At 42.9% G+C, this 20716-nt stretch overlaps 1 protein-coding gene across 1 annotated transcript in view; it reads left to right on the top strand.

Moving 5' to 3' along the window:
* Window positions 1-20716, top strand: part of COL22A1 (collagen type XXII alpha 1 chain) — a gene marked incomplete at both ends in the record, with an annotated part of 202859 nt that overhangs the window by 95274 nt on the left and 86869 nt on the right. The window contains 8 exons of the mRNA XM_082293334.1: window positions 1429-1482; window positions 2759-2812; window positions 7246-7299; window positions 9379-9423; window positions 13834-13887; window positions 15124-15177; window positions 18510-18545; window positions 20363-20392. Coding sequence (XP_082149460.1) covers window positions 1429-1482; window positions 2759-2812; window positions 7246-7299; window positions 9379-9423; window positions 13834-13887; window positions 15124-15177; window positions 18510-18545; window positions 20363-20392 — 381 coding nt within the window. The remainder of the gene's footprint in view (window positions 1-1428; window positions 1483-2758; window positions 2813-7245; window positions 7300-9378; window positions 9424-13833; window positions 13888-15123; window positions 15178-18509; window positions 18546-20362; window positions 20393-20716) is intronic.

Here is a 20716-nt window from a genome sequence, read left to right as displayed (position 1 = left end):
GCCCTCCTCTAAGTCTTTCATTTTACCTCTATATTATATTTTGTTTCATTTTGTGTAAGCAAGGTGCTCAGAAAAGGAGATTGTGATGTTGTACTGTTTTTCATCAAAGTGCAGCTTAAAGTTTTCTAAACCTACTGATGATGGTCAGTCACATTTGACAAATGTGTGGAGAGCTCAAAGGCATGAGCTTCGACTAAACTTTGTAAAACTCCAAAATACATAAATGTAATAGAACAGGAACTCAGTGCTAATACACACAGAAACAGTAGAGTCTCTTCAATATGAGACATAGAAGGCCAAATATTACTATGCCTTGACTTGCACTGAACATAAATAACTTTTGGACTGTGGTGGCCTTTAGCTGCTTGTTGTGGTTCTGTTGACTAGTATTTATTTTGGGCTCATTTGTTGGAAATCCCTTAATCATAATTTGCAGGAGGAATTTTAGGAATTTAAACTTTTTCCACTTCATGAAATATCAAGATGCCCCTCCAAGTAATACACAACAAACTGGTCCTGTACAATCTCAGTGGCAGTCCCACAGTGGCATCTTGCTGTGCCTGTGTCTGTTTCTCATTTGAGCCTTTTATAAAAACACACCTAAGACAAAACTACTGCAGTGCCTAGAAGTGAAAACACTAAGCCAGTTCCTCACTGTATGGCTTGACTTGCCTGTTGTTTGTCTATTGTCTTTCCGTTCTCTGTTTGTTCTTTAAATTGCCAGCTGCAGGCAGCAAACTTTCCTTTCCTCCACATTTGCTGCTGTTCCTGTTAGCTGGGGGGCTACCAATCTCAGTATATTTCGTTCCATTCATCGTGGTGCATAGGAAGATTTTAAATGGTAACATTTTAAATTTAAGTGGTGTTTGGCTTTCTGTTCCTTGTTTTCTTCACCTTTGCACATTCACAGCTCTGGGACTTAATATCCAGTGGCCAGGGTCATTCCTGAGGATTGCTTGAGTATTTCAAGACTTCTTTTTTGTTTGCTTTTCGGCTTACTACTTATGCATATTATAGCTTTGCCTAGAGGCTTCTGAGCTTTGGGATGGATGCTGTACTATCAAGGAGGAAAATAAAAAAAATTTGAATGCAACTTTTTGAGACAATAGAATGGTGAAGAGAGAGGCTAAGGGAAGATGATATGATAATATTAAGATGACTCAGTTGTTATGTGTCTAATTAGCTCCAGAGCTTTTATATTAATTTATTCTTAAATGAGTTAAGTGGACTAGAGTGCCTTGTTCCTCGTTAGCAGCTCATCAATCATGCCTAGTGTGTTGTCAGCAGCAGCTCCTCCAGAAACTAAATAAATGTTTGTGTTGAAATGTTTCTCCTCATTCCTTATTCTTGTTTTGATGCTCTCCTCATGTCACTGCACTTGCAGCAGGTGTTAATGCTGTGCTGATGATAACTCCCTTGTTGTTACAGGGTTCCCTGGGCTCACCTGGCCCCCCTGGGAGGGATGGAGCAAAAGGAGAAGCTGTAAGTATTTGTGTCCCTCCCAAGTAATCCTGCTTTTCAGTGAGAGGCAGGCAGTAGGAATCAATCTGCCTTGAGTGGAACACATCTGGGGGATTTGTGTGGCCGTTTTAGGAACAGCAGAAACAAATAGCAGGAGATAAATAGCCCTGAAACTCTCCCTCACATGTTTGCAGCCAAGGCAGGTGTCCTATGGATTAACCATTGCTGGAGGCTCCAGGGCAGCTCTGTTATCATTCATTAAGGAGGGAAAAGGAGCAGCTTGTGTTTTGAGACCTGCTGGTAAATAGCTGCAGCTGCAGAGCCTGACCACTTGTTTTATGGCTGGCAAGGAGTCCTTGGCTAGTGGAGATGGCATGCAAGGGACCACCTTGTGCTTCCATAACAGACGTGGGCTGGAGAAATTGGAGTCTTGGTCACGAAGCAAGGGCCTGAACTCCTCTTGTGCATTGCTAAAAGCTAGGAGAAGAGGAGGAGGGGCAGGGCTAGCTCAAGGAAGGATGTAGTATAACAAATACTGCCTGTAAGGGGACTACAGTTAAAACACAAAACCACAAATACGTTTTCCAGTATCTTATAGAAGTATATTTTAGAGCCTTGCATCTTTTCCCCAGCTTGATCACCATCCTTTAGAATTATCTTCAACCTGATGGTGAACCTTCACCATGTCATTCACTGTCTCTTCATGGCAGTCACTTGGTGGCAACTGAAGGAGCTTGGGAAAGGATCTTTGGAAGGGCAGGCATACACAAAAGGAGTGACACACAGCAGGAAAGCTCTTTTCCTTACATCCTGTTTCTTCTTTGTGCCACACTTGTCCTACTTTGGAAAAACTGTGACAATTTTTCAATATTATTTCCAGAACTGATGCAACTTCATCACATCATGGGATGGACGTGTCATACTTGTACTTGCAGAATTCCTTATAAGATGTGTTCATACACTGCAAGGTGCAAATTCAAAAACAAATGCGTTATGCTGACTCCAAGGAATCCTTTTTTGCATGCTGTAATCAGTGCAAGCTGTTCACAACTTAGGGAACTCACTTCTTGCTACTTGGTTGTGTTTTGAGAGCAGATAAAGAGCTGCTTTGCTTTTCATTTTGTTTCTTTCTGCTTTCATTTTTTGTGAGGCAAAAACACTGTAAGCTTTCAGATCTCTGTATAGCGGTACTCAGGACTGTCAATATTTCTAAATGCAGGTACTGACTGGTTTGAGCTATCCTAGCCTTTATATATAAAAGATCTGTGTTTGCCAGTGATATTTCTGTTATTTGCAGGGTGAACCAGGACAGCCAGGAGCATTTGGACTGCCTGGGCCAGCAGGTCCAAAGGTAAGTTTTCCATTTCTTCTTTACATGGGCAGGCATATTTTTTTCACTGACTTTTTATGCGTATGTTGCTTGAATTACTCCTTGTTGATGACATTTGATATTCTCACTGGTGAATGGAAAAACTCAAAATGCTCATTTTCATCAAGGGTCTGCTAAAGGTATCAGCAATTAAGCAAAGTATGTAAAAAGAAGAAATACCTTTTGTTCAATCAACAGTGTAGCTGGAGAAGGTGAAGAAAACATGTTTTGGGGCACATAAGCCTTTTTTCATGTATTCAGTAGATTTTCCAATTCTCAGAAAGATGCAGATGAGATTATTATCCCTACATTATGACTTGGAAAAAAAAATCATGTAGAGACCCTAGCCTGGATGTCTCTGCCTATTTTGGGAGCTTCAGTTTTGCACCAGTGAACAGTGGCTGAGTGATACAGAACTTGAGCCAGTGCTTATATCACTGGGTTTGCTCCAAACAAAGTGCTTCTGAATGCAGATCTGGTGAGACTTAGCTGAGCATCAGAAATGTGAATTTTGAAGAAGCAATTCTTTAATCTCCTTTCAAAGTCTCAGCTCTCCTTGCCTTGTTCCCTGGTTATTGAGGGGATAAATACCCCTCAGGTGGTTTCAGTCTTCTTGTAATAACACCAAAAGTAGATGGTGCATTGTGACAAGTGTGTTTTTAGGGGTATCATGTGAAAGGTGCCGCAAGGACAACAGTTTGGTTGCCTGAAATAACTTCACTCAGTTCTGCTTCTGTGCAAGCCAAGACCTTTGAATATCTCATCTTTCTGGAAGAGACATTTCTAGTCACCTAAATCTCACACTGAGTTCACTGATGCCTTTATCCTCAAATAGGAGTTAAGTACCTCAGCACCTTTCTGGGTGCAGCCTTGGCTGTCACTTGGCTCTGTCTGAGAGGACTCGATGCAACAGGTCATATACAGGTCCTCTGGGTTCCTCAGCTATGGAGAGCCCTGTCTCCAAAATGTCCTGATGTCTCGCATAGAGGGAAATGTTCACCCTTTCCCGAAGTCCCATCAGGAGGGTATCGGAACTTATGGGGTGCCTGTGGATTAGCAGAAATACTTGGCAGCCACCCCAGGGTTCTCTATAGCAACCGTACTGGCTTCAGCAGGAGATAAATGGCACATGCAAAGCAGGGCTAGGCTAGGCTGGGCTGGGCTGAGTGGAGGCACACTGAATATTTTGCCCTTCAGCTGGATTTGGATCTTGGATGAAATGAACTGAATTTATCACTCACATGCTTTTCAGCTGCATCTTTCCTATCAAGTAAATAAATACATATTTTCTCTCTGTCCTGCATGTCTCACTTGGAATTACAAAACAGCAGGCTATATGATGCTCTTGGTGGTATGAACTTCCTCACACTTGCTTTGCAAAGCTTTTGCAAACCAAGCTAAACTGAAGCACCTACATCTGCTTCAAGGTGGACTTGATCCTGCTCCATGTTTCCCACCAGGTTCATCAGGAACATGCAGTTCAGCCAATTAATGAGGCAATGCTGAATAGGAGTTCAGATCTATGGGCTGGGCAGGACAAGTGCTGATGGGGCTGGACCAAAAGACATCTGACTGGACAGTGCCAGGTGCTCCCAGGGAAGACCGGAGCTCGGCCAACCGCAGCCTCTCACAGTGCCTAAATATAAAATGTGTGTTTTCACAGTGACTTTCATTTACCTCAGCGGATGCATTGGCTGTGTGCAGTGTCCTTGAGCTGGATTCTGGCCCAAGCTATTTTAAGAAATAACCCTGACTTTGCTGACAGGACTTTAAAATCTAAAATAGGAATGCACACTCCTTTACGCCTCGGTGTAAAGCCTGAGCACGTTGCCAGCATGGAACAAGGTGTATAAGGATGGGTGGCTTTGGCAATTAGAGAGGTCACATCTCCAATTACTGGTGTAATGACTGTTTGGGGTTTTTTTGCCAGATCAATTATTTTTGTCATCAGCATCAATACAGCAGCTCTGGGCTCTACCACAGGCTCCATGGAGAGCAACCTTGCAGTTTCTCTGGTTGGCTGGGTTGTGGTCCTTCCTGGTTCAATCCATCTTCATTAGCACTGAGCCAGGCAAGCCCAATGTGTGCTCAGCAATGAGACCTGTGCCCCAGGAAATTCAGCCCCTTGTTTGTCTCCTTGGCTGTGGAGCCTGTTGCTTCAGTGGGAATTGCCAGCACTTTCATTTAAGAAATTGTCTTGTACTTTTTACAGACCTCATTAATTGTGTGAAGCTTCCAGTAGCATACAAGGGTCCTCCAGACTCCTGGTAATGGGATTTCAGTCCAAAGAGTTACAGAAATGGCTGCTGAGCCCATGAGAGTACATGTATAGGTTACAGGAATGAAATGGCCTCAGTATGTCATCCCTTCTCAGTGATGTCTCCAGGGGAGATTGCTCCTAGCTCAGTGTCTTTGGCATAAAACTGTGGGGTTTGGTGTATATTTTTTTTCCTTTTCATCAGGCCTGGAGGGTAAACTTCACTGCTACCCAAGAAGGATATGTGATCTCGCTGGCTACAAGCTGGACACAAAAAAGAGTTATCAAAGCCAGCCTTGTGCTGAGGTGTTGGAGCTTCTGGTTATAGAAGATGTCATGGTGGTCTGAGATGGCAAGAAATATCCACTGGTCAGTGGGGAAACTCTCACATAAGTATGTGGGACCTGGCAGGTTAATTTAAATGGAATAAGTGGGTCCAGAGAAAAAGGGCCATCGCTCAGATTGTTCACTGTGTGATGTTATAGCAGAGAAATAAAGTTTGGATTTTTGAGGTCAGACCCTTTAGCCCGTAATACCCTGCAGCAAATATTCAATATTTTCCTTCTTTTTTTTCCCCTGTATCTCTAATAAAAGGATAAAGAGTTTTTTTGTGGTTGTCATTGCTGTGGCACAGACATAGCTATAGCATTCCCATCTGAACTGACAGTTATCTGCACTTAATAGAAAAAGCAGAGAGAGAGGGGGAAAAAAATCAATCCTTTGAAATAAAAAGTATTAGGTAAGAGTTTCATTTTGACAAATTTCCTTCTTGCTTGCTCGAGCTGTCGAAGGTCTCACGCTTCTCTGGTTTACCAGACATGATCTCAGCACAGGCCTTGAGTGGGTTCAGCACATCTCGTCCAGACAAACCCAGATTCTCTATAACTTTTACTGAGTGTTACGACCACGTTTTATGTAACAGGACTGAGTTGAGATTCTGTAATTTGGACAGCTTGGAGCAGGACTCTGTTTCTCTTGGGGTTTTGTCTAGGCTTTGGTAGCAGTATTTTTCTGCAGGCTGAAGGGGCGATTTAGGTGCATGCCTGCTGCTCCCCCTCTGCTCTTAGAGGACTTGTAATGCTTCTGACCTTGCAGAGGTTCTCACATGTCTGATGATGTAAAGATCCCAGAGCCACCTTTGCTTGTGCTTGAACCCCATTCTTGCACTGCACTGGGGGGAAAAAAAAGCCTCTGTAGTTCTGCTACTAATTCATTGCAAACACATCTTCCATTTTTAATTTTATTATCTTTTTAATAGGAAACTTCTGTTAATAGAAAATGTAGAAATTATTTTTTAATTATTTAATAATAATACATCTATCTGTTTTGAAGCCTTATCCATTACAGCCACCCAGTCAGGGTTAGACAGGAGTTAGGTGAGAGTGGTAGGAAAGGGGAAGTGTTATAAGTACGAAAATAATCAGTTAAATATGTGATATAATATGCCAAACCAGTTCTCTAGGTCAACTTGCCAGACCCAGGCTGTGTCCATAGGATGGCTCAGAGAGCTAAGCCTGTTCAGCTGAGGATCCAGGTAATTTTCAGGCATTGTAAGACACATAAAGGCACACAGTGAATACTCTCCATTTCAATGTACCTTCTCCAGGGAGAGTCAGTGCACAACCAGCTGAAGGACTGATGAAATGTACCTGATCCTCCTGCATTTTTTCTTCTTATTAAAAAGAAACATTGTAAAATGTAATTCTGATCTGTTTCTTTTCATTTACTCTTCAAAACATATAACATTTTGAAGACTGTGGTCATTTTGCAGCAATGTATATCTTTGCTTTGTTCCATTAACACTGTGTTCAGGAGCCAAAACAGATGTCATGTGCAACAACTGACATTGCCAAACCCTCTGAAATAACCTGTAGAGAAACTTCTATGGCACAGTTTGCCTTTGTAGGCTAAGTCTGAAAGCAGAAGGATAAAATTTGCTAATGTCTGAGGGGACAGAGGAAAATATTGGAGTGTCACTTTGGGTAAGTAGTTGGAAAGTTGAACATTACTCCTTTATTAACACTGAGAGAGTCAAGAAGCCTCAATAGCTCAATGTGAGCCTGGAAGAGCAACTTACATTTCTGACTAACTAATTTTATTCTTGGTCTTTTATGTGAAAGAGTTTCTGGTGGTTTACTGTATCTCAATTCCTTGCCAGGGATCCGAGGGAAAACAGGGTCCTCCAGGCATTAAAGGCTACGTAGGTGCACCGGTAAGTCATGGCTCTTGTTCAATTTCTAATGCTCTAGAAACTTTCTTTACTTTTTCAATGTGTTCTGCCCAGCTATATTCTTTTATTATTAAGCAGTCTATAGTCTGTCTGTCCACTTACCTGCACTGTGTGCAAGTGGTGAAATTTTCTTGACTTCACTGAATTTCTTCTATCTTCTCTAAATGAGAACAGACCTGTAGCCTGTAGAGAGATGTCAGCAGAAATGACTTGATTACTGAGATAACAGCTGGGTGATTTTGTGATGCTCCCACTGTAATGCAATTGCTTTGGTCTGTGATGATGCACCATTTATATGGTGCTTAAAAACTTCATCAGAACACTAAAAAAATACCACTTCTCAGCAAGTTTCCAATCATATTTTCAAAACCCTTAGGGAATAGCCTTTAGGCTCAGGGGAAAAACCTGCATTGAATGAACAGACAGCAGACCAAAATGAATTAGATTCTATCCAGTTAGCACCTCTGTCTTGTGGTCCCAGCTTAGTAAGCAGCCTTTAAACTGGTGTTGGAAAGGCTGTCTGGATTTTCTGAGATTTCATGACCCAGATGGGTTGAGGCCACCTCCCACAGGCTGGGGGATGAAAAGATTGTGAGCTGCCCTGGTGAGACATACTTGGGGTGATGGTGGATGAAAGGTTGGACATGAGCTGATAGTGTGCACTCACAGCCCAAAAGCACCATGGGCAGCAGGTGAGGGAAATTATTCTGCCCCTCTGCTCTGCTCTGATGAGACCCCACCTGCAGTGCTGCATCCAGCTCTGGGATCCCAGCACAGGAGAGATTCATGGACTTCTGACAGCAGGTCCAGAACAGGGCCATGGAAATGGTAGGAAGGCTAGAGCACTTCTCCTGTGAGGTAAGGTTGAGAGTTGGGATTTTTCAGTCTGGAGAAGGCTCTGAAGAGACCTGATTGTGGCCTTTCAATATTTAAAAAGTGCCAAACTTTCTTATAAGACCTGTTGTGATAGGAAAAGAGGTAATGGTTTTAAAATAAAAGGGTTAGATTTAGATTAGATTAGATAGTTTTTACTATGAGGATGGTGAGGCTCTGGGACAGGTTGTCCAGAGAAGTGGTGGATGCCTCATCCTTGGAAACATTCAAGGCCAGCTTGGACTGGGCTCTGAGCAACCTGCTCTAGTATAAAATATCCTGCCCATTTAGATGATTATGTAAATCATCCTGAGGGCCAAATACACCCAAACATGGAGCTCTCATTAGCTTGGAGGTAAGACTCCACTATAGTGTAAAGTAAACTGAAGTTTAAATTATTAGAGCATGAAGCATTTTAAGCTTTGGCAGTTTTAGAGAGGTCACTACTGACTGAGCGTATTTGTCTCTCTATAGCTATTAGTTGATTGCTCAATTTCTACAATAAAGGTAAAATGCAAGGTGTTTGCTGAGCCAAAGCAAGGTGAAATCCCTTTGTGCCCATTGAGGAAATTGTCTGTGTTAGTGCTACATCGAACTGAGCTCCAGCAATGCTTCTGGTGTAGCTGGGAAGAGATGAATTATGCAGTCCTGAGGAACACTGGCACTGGATTTATAGCACAAAAATGTGCTGGGCCCCCAGGACAGAGAGCATTTAACCTTTGCCAGTTCTCAAAGCTACCTGCTGTCTGCCTGGCTACCACATCCAAACCCACCAGGAATGGGAATTCTTGCTTGTTTATGCGATAGGTTTTCTCATCAGTATTGTCCTCTACCAAAGTTCTCATTGTTTACAAGAAACATGAAAAATTCAGAGCATTGGTTGTTTTCCAGGCCATCTGCAGCTGTGGTGTGTTTCCTGTCCCTCCACTCTGCTGTTGGCAGGAGGGTCATGTGTCTGCAGGCAATATAATATTACAGATGTTCTTGGGCTCACAAGTGGTCCCTGCTCTGGGTCTGCTTAGACCATGCCTGCAGCCAACTTTGAGGACTGGCAACACAGAAAATGTCCTTGAGGTTCACTTGAATAGCTTGTGCAGATGTGCACACTGATTTGGTGACTAATTAGAGGAGATAACTATGCCTCTACTTGGATTTAGCTTTATAATCTCTGTTTCTTTTTATTTTTAGGGTCTACAAGGAGAAAGAGGAGAAAAGGGAACACGAGGAGACAAGGTATTTCTGCTTCATGCTAGGAAAAGCCAGGCCTTTCCTTTGCCCATTAGGTGAGGTGGGCTGCTACCAGCAGCTCTGGAGGGGCTTGAATGATGGAGTTGCCTCACTGTGCTGCACTTCCAAGTGCTCTCCATCTCCCATAGGTGTGCAGGAGGTCTTTTGGGATCTGTGCTGTCTACTAAGCACACATTCAGGGAATTCTTGCCTGTGTAGCCAGGGATGGAGGAGAGAGAGGAGGAGTGAAGGTTGCCAGTGGGGAGATCTGGAGGGGTGTCCACAAACCTGAGAGTTGAGAATGATCACTGACTGCCAAGTCTGCATCCAACATTTTCCTATCTCATTCCATTTTTTCACATTCTCCAACTTCCTATGTTTCTTTCTTCTCCCATCCCTATAAACTCACTAGAAGTAAGTACCAGGTAATTTGTCCTATGTTAAATGCTTCACCCAAAAGGAGTTGCTTCCCAGTTCCATGTTCTCTCCTGACTGTGAAGAGCTGTTTTACAGAGTACATGTCACTCTGGGATTTGAACCATATTGGTGGCTCAAGGAAGAAACCAAGTGCTTATTATACCTGGAATAAGTATTTAAAATGAGAGCTGGGCAGGCACAAAGCCTTAGTTATTTCAGTTTGCTCATTGTGTTCAGAGACACTTCAGATGTGCACCCTCTTCTGCTGTAGACCTGCTTGGCAGTGCTCAAGGCCCCCCAAAAATGTTCTGTCTCACTTACGACTCAAGCTGGTCCTGACACAGGTTTATCCCAGGGAGGGTCTGGCAACTTTGCCTGTGTTTGTGTAAAGGAGGGGGTCATCATCTTGCTGGCATAGCTTTGTTCCCATTTCTCAGTGCCTATCTTTTTCTGTAGAGGAAACCCAGCCATTAACACCAAATTTCTGCCTACTGGGAAAAATTATCAGTAGACCTTTAGTGTGAGATATTGTGTTTCTCTTTACCAGTGTCCTTTCTGCTGTCTATGATGAAGTAGCCACGATCATATTTTGTATTACCTCTCCTTGTTATTGCAGCTAGAGCAAATGGCTGGATTGTACATTATCTTCCTCATGCTTTTCCGTCAGCCCTTTGCAGAACTGGATGGGTGTCCTGTGTCTAGCCAGTGCCTCTGCTGCTTTTCCAGAGGCAACACTGTCTAATCTGCTGGAATATTTGGCTCCTGGAAGAAAATATATCTGTCTGACATCACTGTGATGGGAGAGGAAGCTGGAGCTGTGTGTGGGTAGGCAGCTGACTAAGTAGAGGAAGATTAAAGTGGGGAAGAAATGAATTAGGTTTTGTTTCATTAGAAGGATCTGCACAATTAGAGGTTCCCCCCATCCTTTTTTTTTTTCCCCTGAAGCAGCCAAATCTCTGCTACAACAATTGTGGTTTGATTTTTTTCTGGGTTTTAATGATGGTCTCAGTGCACCCACTGCCAGTGCTTTAACTTCTACCAGTCAGTACTACTGTGAAAACAGTGGGTGTAAATTCGGTGGGCCAAATATTTTCTTGTCTGCTCTTCAGTCTGTAACCCGAATACTGACACCTACGCAATCTGTGTTTCTTTGTGCCTGAGGAGAAAAGGGGTTATAATATCAGATGGGAGCACTGGTTCATGCACTGAGTATTGTTCTATCAAGTCTTCCCCCGTACTACCAAAAAAGCCCTAAGCATCCCATCCACCTTGCTGCTTTATTCACATATCCTGGGACCTCGGATGTAAATGTTGAGGTTTTATAATGAGGTTCCCAAATCCAGCACTTTAAGAAAATCACCTTTAATACACCTGCACTTTAAGAAAATCACTGCACCATGTGAGGGAAATCCCATGCCCTTTTGCATCCAGTGAGCTCATTGTAGACCCCAGGACAGACTCCAGAGATAAATATGATGCACTTCCCTGCCAACAGGAGCCATGTCTGTATGTGATATTTGGCATGTTGATTTAGGCACGTCCAGGAGTTCAGTGTGACAAGGGGCACTGCTTTTGCTGCATAATCCTGTGTCCGTCCTGTAAACCCTTGTCTGTTTTATGGAGAAGGAATTGTGTAAGGAGGCAGCAGGGCTGGTCTTCTGCTGTCAGATCCCTCTGCAGTGTTTTTTTTTTTTCTCCTCCAACCTTTTCCAGGGCCCTACAGACTCCTGGGTAATATTTTTTCCAACAAATCATTAAATTTTCTAAATGGTAGAGGCCAGAGAGCAGCACTGAAGTTTTGGCAGAATTGTCATTTCCCCTGATTGCTTGTGAGTCTTCACCATTTTGTTCCAGTGGTTAAAAGAAAAAAATAAAACAGTAGAACACTGGAGAAAGAAATTGAGTCTTAAAGTGAAAATTTGAGAATGAAACTTTTATGTGTTTGTTCTTTCTGTTGGGAGAAAACTGCCTTTCACTGAGTAGCCTTATTTAAAAAAATATTTATAATGACAGATTTTTCTGAAGAAACAGCAGAAAAACAGTAGTTTTCAAATGGAATTTTTTGTATTTGCTTGTATAAAAAATACACTTGCCTTTCCCAGCCCCCACTGATAGCAGTAAGAACATCGACACTTTTCTGTTTTGGCAGCTAAACCAGCATGTGTGAAGTACTCATTGCTGCAGTGTATTGATGTTAAAAATTCTCCTGGGAACGGACTGCACATTTTGTCAGCAATATACCAGGCTGTTGCTTGCTGAAAGTCTTAGATTCAGGATATTTGTAGTTCAGTCAGTGCAAAGGAGAACATTAATGTGGAAACTATCACCTCCAAAGCAAGTGGATCTGGGTGTCTGACACTGGTTTTCAGCTGCTTTCTGTAGGATATGGGTCCCTCTAATTTCATTCCTTGAATACATAATTTGAAATAACATTTATGTTAGAAGATTGATTGACTTTCTAAGGAGGAAAAATAAACAGTGATTAGCAAACCCATTTCTGACTTGCCGAATCAATGTAGTTTACAAAGGAGCTAGTTAAATCCAGTGCTGTAAGTGTGGGTTTGCAGGTAATAACAGTGGCCTAAAAGGATTTAAGATATATAAAAACATTTAAAAAGTAGCATAAAACTATTAGTTTTCTGTCACTGTTTCTACTTGTACAATTTGTTTTTACATGCACATTCATATTAACATTGGCACTGTGTGTGTGTTTGATAGTTTATATTCAACTATGGGTGCAGGATCCAATCAAAATCTGTGTTTCACTTTACAGGGGTTTAAGGATTTTAAAGGGCACAAGAAAGTCCCTGTTTCTAAGAGTTTTTAAACTAAAGAGGTTGGAATGGTCAAAGGCCACAATCAGTAGGAGAAAAGTGAAGTTGAGCACAAGTATGTAGTTGATCCAGTTATCTCTATCAAGACCCTTGATTATAAAATATGAAATATGTTGAGCTTGAATATGGAAGAACAGTAGAGATCAGGGTCAGAATTCAAAATTATCCTGTAAACACAATCGCCCAAAGCAGAAGATGACATTGAGAAGGGGCACTGCAGGATGTTTCATACACATAGGACAACAAATTGCAGTTATGGATTGGGAACAACTGATCAAGGAGCTGTCTTGTGGAAGGTGGGTTGGTGTAAAGTAAACATTCTCCTGGGATTTAAACAGAAGAATAGTCTACAAAACATGAAAACGTATTTCTGCTCAAAGTTAGGCTTGCTGTGTTGAGTTTCATGCACCTAGCTACAATGAAGATGTGGAAAAATGGGACATTGCACAAAGGGGAGCAACAAAAATGATCGGAGGACTGACAAACATGGCCATGAAGAAAAGCTGAAAGTATTATGGTTGTTTAGTCTAGAGAAATTTGAAATGGGAGTTTTGTAAATCTTCAAATACTTGACAGGTCATTGTAAAGATGAAAGAAACAGTTCCCTCTGTGGGGGGTTAAGGAAGGACTTACTAGTCTGGAAGTGCAGCAATAAAAAAGAGTCAGGTTTAGGTACAGGGGAAAGAACCCATATCTTCAGGTAATAAAGTAGTGAAATCAATTGCATATGGACTTTGTGGACTGTCCAGCTCTGGAGACATACAGGAACAGATTAATTTTTCCCCCAGGTTACAGAAAGGAAAGGTGAAAAATAAGAGATTTTTCTTTACTGATTAAAACTGACCTATTGGTGGATTGCTTCATTATTTTTTAAGAGCTGATCTGGGCTGACATTCTTCTGGAGCCCATTGTCCAGTTTACACGAACCCACCTCAGCAGGCAGAAGAAGGATGCCAACATGGAAAGCTAGCACACAACTGCTTGTGGTTGCAGCAACTTTTCATGGTACAGATGTGGGAACTTTTGCCATTTTCTCTATGGGGCTGGCTGGAATTTCTCTCCTTATTCATTACTCTTGGAGCAGATAACATGGACATGCCCTTCAGGGCAGTGACCTAAACACCACAGATTTGAGTTATAGTGGTTCTTTCTCTTTTTTTCCCAGGGAGAGAGAGGCCTGGATGGGTACCCTGGAAAGCCAGGTGTGGAGGGGAAACAGGTATGTGGCAAATACTCAGTAACATGAAGTGTTTCTTTGGAATGAGTGGAAGTTGACTCTAAAACTGATACTTATCCTTGGTGGCTGCTGAACCATGACAGTACCCAAACATGTCCCTATTCTGAGGATCTTTGATGGCACCATTTTATTTTTTTGTTTGGTTGGTTTTAGAATTAAACTAGAATGTAATATACACTTACAGGAAATGCCAGTCCTTTAAACGTGATAAGTTAAATGTTTGTCTTAATTTTCATTAAATACATAAGAACGCACTCATAAAAATTCAGTTGTTTAAGCCCACAACAGGAAAGGAAGAGAACTGGATTTAATATATTGGGTTTGTTTGCAATAAAAAAGGCTTGGAACTATTTGCATTTTCAAAACAAAAAGAAAACAGAAAATGGCCTAGAAGATCAGTACATTTCTGCTGATCAGACACACAATGCTTTGTCTAAAACCGCTATCTGTAGATTCTGCAAGACTGTTTTCATTACTCAGAGAATGATACTTAATGAGAGGCATCCTTTCCTTCCAAGGACCTTCTGGTCTAAATAGCAAAGAACAGAGTAAGAAGCAGAGGCCCTAAGTTATTTGCCAAAAGCCATGAAGCTAATCATTGCCACCCTTGAGCCTGAAGCCTCCGGGGTGCAGCATCTGCATCCTGTTCTATCCTTCAGTCACAGCTTACTTTGTACCAAGAAGTATGTATCTAGTTAGTGTTTATCACTATCCTTGTAAGATGGACATGTTTTTCAGTGTTACAAAAGGATAAGGAACTGGTTTATACTTGTAGCAAACATAGATGAAGTAGGAAATTGCAGAGGGACATGAAGATGAATCTTGTTTGTTTACTACTTCAAAGGAACAATTTCTCCAAGTGAAACCCTGTTACAGAAGTTTAGTTATCTGAAGCATTTCTTCCTTTTTCATGTCTAGACACTTAGAAGGGGGTAAATCTTCATGCCTGCATTTTATACTAAATTTTGTGTTTGACTCACTGAACTGCAATTCTTCTGAACCAGCTGAAATTGGATTGGTGTTATTGTGGTTGCTGTGGCATCTCCATTGTTATTCTTTTTCCTCTCTGTACAGCTGAGTCAAAGTAGCCTCATGTGTTCTGTTAGTTCCTCCCCACTGCAATAGGATATCACTGTTTGTGCTGCCAATACCTGCAGCCTTATGTTTCTCTTGCACTTTAGAAACAAAGAGTTTTCTCTCAATTTTACCTCTTTATAGGGCCCTCCTGGCAGCCCCGGCCCCCCTGGTGCTGGTGGGACCAAAGGAGAAAAGGTGAGTTGGAATGGGATGCACAGAGTGGATTTAGAAACACATTTGTTAATTCTTCTTTGGGCCCTCAGTGCTGGAAGTCAGGGATGTTGGACTAATATTTATCTCATTTGTGTATAACAGAAGTTTAGATACATTTAAATGTTTCACTTTCCTGACATGGCTTCAGTCTGAAATGGGTGTGAGTGTTGTGTCTGATTCCTCTGCTCTTAGTTTAATGCTCACAGTGGGAGTAGAAAGAAATACTGTAGTTTGGGTCAGAAAATATTTCTCATCTAAGAAATGTGGGTAGAGATGTCAATATGCTTGTGTAGAAGCTGTTTTTCTGACCCAGGAGATGTAGAATTGACTCAGAAAGTGACAACAAAATGACTCTGAGCCTCCTACCTGCAAAATAATTATCCACTGCTCTCAGCAGCAATTTTGACCTTGTTATTTTACAGAGTTGTAGAGTATTCAGGGAAGCATTGTGTTTCCCTCTCTGTTAGAGATGATGTTGTGGTTTTGGTATTTCTGACATAGCTCTTTGGTGTGAGTGGAAAGTCATGGCCAGTTCTGTATTTATTTATCTTCTCTGGATTAAGTCAGTAACCCTTATCCAAGAATGCAGGGATGGGAAGCAATTACTTCTATTCTCTTCCTGGAGTAGTGATCAGCCTTGAGTTCATAGCACTTCATCCAGCTGCCCCCTCTGCCACCTTCTGTGCAATTCCACAAGGCAGTGCTGTAATCCATCCTCAGCCGGCTCTCCCTGCCCAGGATGCCTTTCTGTTGTCTTGGGCATGTCGGGCTGGGGCTGGCAGCAGGACCTACCTTTGGCAGGTGGTTGCGTCAGTGTGAGCAGTCATCCTTGGGGATCGTCCTGGTGCTGGCAGTGGGGCTCACTCCTCCAGCCGCCTACTGAGGCAGCTGAAAGAGAAGAGCCGGCGCAGAGCCCGCCGGGCCGTCTTGACGATGGAGCGCCATCGCCGTGGGGCCGGGGGCCGCGGGACAGTGGCCATGCCAGCGGGGGGAGAAGGGCCACTGCGTGCCAGGGGCTGGGCAGGCAGCGGGCAAGCTCCTGCCGGCGCCCCATCCCGGCAGGGCTTTGCCTGGGGAGGGGCGGACAGTGTGACACCCATGCCCAAGAAGGGCCGGAGGGAGGACGAGGGGAACTGCAGGCCTGTCAGCCTGACCTCGGGGCCCGGCAGGGTTCTGGAGCAGATCGTCGTCAGTGGGATCGCACGGCCCATAGAGGGGAACCGAGGGATCAGGCCCAGCCAGCGTGGGTTTAGGAAAGGCAGGTCCTGCCTGAGCAATGTGTTGTCCTTTGATAAACGTGTGACACGCCTCAGAGCTGAGGGAAAAGCTGTGGATGGAGTCTCCCTGGACTTAGCATAGCTTTTGACTCCGTCTCCCACAGCGCAGTCCCGGAAAAGCCATCAGCCCAGGGCTTGGGCAGGTGCACTCTGCTGGCTTAAGAACTGTTGAGATGGCTGGGCTCAGGGAGTTGGGGAATGGTGTCACATCCAGTTGGCGTCTGGTCAGTAGTGGTGTCCCCTGGACCCAGTCCTTTTCAGTTTCTTTCCTGCTGATGTAGCCAAGGGCATGGAGCGTACCCTCAGTAGTAAATTTGTGATGACACAAAGGTGGGTGGGGGTGTCGGTGCCCTGCAGGGTAGGAAGGCTCTGCAGGGGGATGTGGACAGGCTGGCTGGATGGTGTGAGGCCAGCGGGATGAGGTTCAGGAAGAGCAAGGCCTGGGTCCTGCCCACGTGTCCCAACAAGGCCCTGCAGAGCTCCAGGCTGGGGGCAGAGTGGCTGGAAAGCTGCCCAGCAGGAAAGGCCCGGGAGGTGCTGGCCAACGGCGGCCGAACGTGAGCCTGAGTGTGCCCAGCTGAGCAAGGAGGCCGGTGGCCTCCTGGCATTCTGTGTCAGCAATAGTGTGGCCAGCAGGACCAGGCTGGTGATTGTCCCTCTGTGCTGGGCACTGGGGAGAAGTTCTGCATTTGGTTCTGGGCTCCTCATGACAAGAAAGAGATTGAGGTGTCAGAGCATTTCCAGAGAAGGGCAGTGCAGTTGATGAAGGATCTAGAGTATAAGTCCTATGAAGAGTGTCTTCGGGAGCTGGGTGTATTTATTCTGGAGAAAAGGAGGCTCAGGGGGGACCTTATTGCTCTTTACAACTCCCTGGCAAGTGGTTGTCACTGGGTTGGGATCTGTCTCTACTTGCATGCAACCAGCAACAGGACAAGAGAAAATGACCTCAAACTATGACAGGGAACATTCAGGTTGGACATCAGGAGTAATTTGTTCACTGAAAGGTTTGTCAGGCATTGGAAGGTTCTGCCTAGGGACATGGTACAGTCACCATCCCTGGAGATGTTCAAGGAACAACTGGACGTGGCACTCAGTGCTGTGGTCTTGTTGCTGTGGTGGTGTTCAGTCAAAGGTTGGACTCAATGACCTTGGAGGTCTTTCCAACCTTAATGTTTCAGTGATTCAGTCATCAAGGTCCCTTCAAACCAAAACCATTCTATGAAGCTCTGAATAAATAACACATAGTAATTGAACTTAAGAGAAAGAAATGTGAAAAATATGCTGGGTCATTCAGAGACCTACATGAGTAATGAATAAATAGAGTGTGGAAGGAAGCTATGTGATAAATTTAACACCAGTCTGTGCCTAAAGTAAAGGATATACCTTCTGTATAAACAGTCTTAAAGCATAATAAATGATGGACATCACTGAAGAAAAATGAACTGGAACAAACTGATAGCCTAGATGGCAATAAATCATGGAAAGAGGGTATAGCATCCTAGTGTCCTGCAAACACTATGGCATGATTCGCTCTATAAAATGACTTGGGGAAAATGGTACCATTTTTCACTTTTTTTGCAAAGTTATTTTGGTCACTAATGAACAAAAGCATTTTGACCTCCTAAATATCCATCCTGTTGGGGGTCTGTTAGGGATTTACACATCAAGCAGTTTGTTTATGTGGTAAGTGTACAGAGCAAATACAAGACTTTTTGAAGCCCAAATCTAATGCTATTGTGCATCCAAGTGCATCATTCATTTTAAGTCACTGAATGTCATTAAAATTAATGTAAAATCATCACAGTAACACAGACTACAACCAGTTCCTGTATGCATTCATCTGCAGAGCAGAGAAAACAGAGTTAATTGAGATTGTGTGTCCAGATCTATTAATTATGGGATCGTATTGAAAATAAGAATGTACAACAACAGTTGGAAAACATGCTCAGGATGTTGATTTTGTTTTGCACTGTGTCATATATTATGCCATGTTGTGTTCTGTGTGTGTTTTTTCATTTCTTTTATGTTTTCTTGCAGGGTGAACCAGGACTTCCAGGATTGCCTGGCACTTTAGTAAGAATTTTTTTTTAGATTTCCCAAACTTTGTAGGCACTATTGCATGAGAAGAGAAAGTTGAAGTGCAGGGTGGGAGGATCTCACTGAGAGATTGTTCTTAAATACTTTTGGTTTGCTCTTTTTTTAAAGAAGTTTTAAAAAGTGAAGACCTTTGAAGAAGGCATGTGACAGGTTCCAATGAGGAGATGCTCTGCCACAATTTTGGGGGATTGTGAAGTGTGAAGATCAGGACTTGAGGCAATGAAAGCATTGCATCAAGTGCATCAAACAGAGCAATACTGTGACAGGAGACTCTGTGGTTTCTGACAGTTGATTCCAAGTGGCCTTTGGTACACAGAGCCTGTGGAAGTTATAAACGCAAATGAAATTTCAGTATTGAGTAGCTGAATGTCTTTGACACAGACTGAGTGAGAGAGTTGGGGCAGGAGAAGAAAAAGGCAGTTTCTGATTAGAGGGAATGATCTTTCCTTGGCTTATATCTGAAATAGTCCTGGTGGAATGTAAGACAGCTAGGACTTGATGTGCTGAAATCAGGAAAGCACTGATGAAAAAGTTAAACAGAGAAAACAGAAGAGTGGGGTTTATCTTTCCCATGGCACTAAATTAACATCCTTTGTGCATCCCTCTGCCTTCGGCTTTAGGGACCGAGTCTGGAGAGCTGGCCAGAGTAACGACACACACACCGATACGATTTGAGCATCGTTCTCCCTTTATTGTTCAGCTATGCTAAATTATATCTCCTTTTGCAAAGATTCACACCCAGTCCCTCTCGACAGCCTCTAATCAGCAGGGGAGACAACCAGTGTATAACTTGCCAAGGACTTTCAGGGCTGCCTGCAGCCAGGTGCTTTCCAGGCTTGCTTGCAGCCAGGGGCCAGTTCAGGGGTTTTTCCTCAGCAACCCTGGGTTGTCCAATCTTTCCAGGGGTATCATATGCCCCTGTTCCACAAGGAATCCCTCTACATTCAGCAGTGCCTTCACTGACGCCAGAGACATCTCTGGTTGGGATGTAAGCATGTCCAGAGACTAGTATTGTCTGTATGAAGAGGTAATCTCCAAGTGAATGGAGAAAGATTTACCACTAAGTATGCAGAGGAGATGTCTAGAACTGAGTTCAGTACGGGCAGGTAACAAATCAGTTAGGGTGTATCCCTTTTACTTTCCAAAAAAATAGGATTAAAATAGGAAACAGTACTCTTCAACTAAAGACAAGAATGAGAGGCTCCCTGGTAATCATGGGGAAGTAAGCAGGCAATTCCCTTACTCAGAATGTGGTAGAAAATAAAGGAATTAGAAAAAGAAAACTATGAAAAAACACCCTATTTGGGTAAGAACATTTTGTTGTCCTGCTTAAATGTAATATTAATGATGGGACAGTAGTTACCAAGAAATTTTGAAAGATGTGTATAACATCTGAAAATGAGCCTAACAGGTGGGGCATATCCCAGGCCAGTCTGCTTGTTATGTGATGCCTTCTGCATTCAATAGAACTTTGTAATTTAGAATAAAACAAGATCTGAGGAATTTACTAACTTGTTTATATGATGAGATAATGAATTAAGTTCTTACTGTTTATACAGCCACCCAAATCACTTCACAGGTAACTGTGTGAGCAAACCTTGTGTCAGTCTGAGTTCTTTAAATGGAAAGCATCCCTCAGCGTGCAACAGGATTTGAGGAGCTGTAGGAGTCATCATGAAACTTGAAGGAACCTCAAGGGGAGAAAAATACCCTGTGGGGGCCCATATTTGGCCTTCTATTTCTGCCTTGTATTTACTCTTTCCATCCTTTATGACTCTGCATTTCTATTGCAGGTGCATACTGAAGGCCTAAAAGGAGAGGAAGTAAGAGAGACTCAATATATCTTCTTTCATTGCAAGGATATTTTAATGTAATTCTGTTGCCTGTTAGGTTAGATTTCTCTTTAGAATGGTACTTTAAAGGGAAGGTGGATGGAAGCATTATCAGGCCATCAAGAAATAAATTCTCCTGTTCACAGTGGAGAAAATAACCAAGAAAAGAAAAAGAGCACTGTCCTTCTCATATGCAGTGAACCTTACATGAATAAGAAGTATGAATTGTAGAGTCAGCTATGCAATTATTTAAGGACAGCAATGTGTTAACATTAATGTTAAACTGTATTTGATTTTTATGCCTAGTTTCTCTCT

The sequence above is a fragment of the Coloeus monedula genome (genome assembly GCF_965178545.1).
Source record: "Coloeus monedula genome assembly, chromosome: 1".
NCBI lineage: Eukaryota > Metazoa > Chordata > Aves > Passeriformes > Corvidae > Coloeus > Coloeus monedula.
This window is presented reverse-complemented; position numbering and strand designations above follow the sequence as displayed.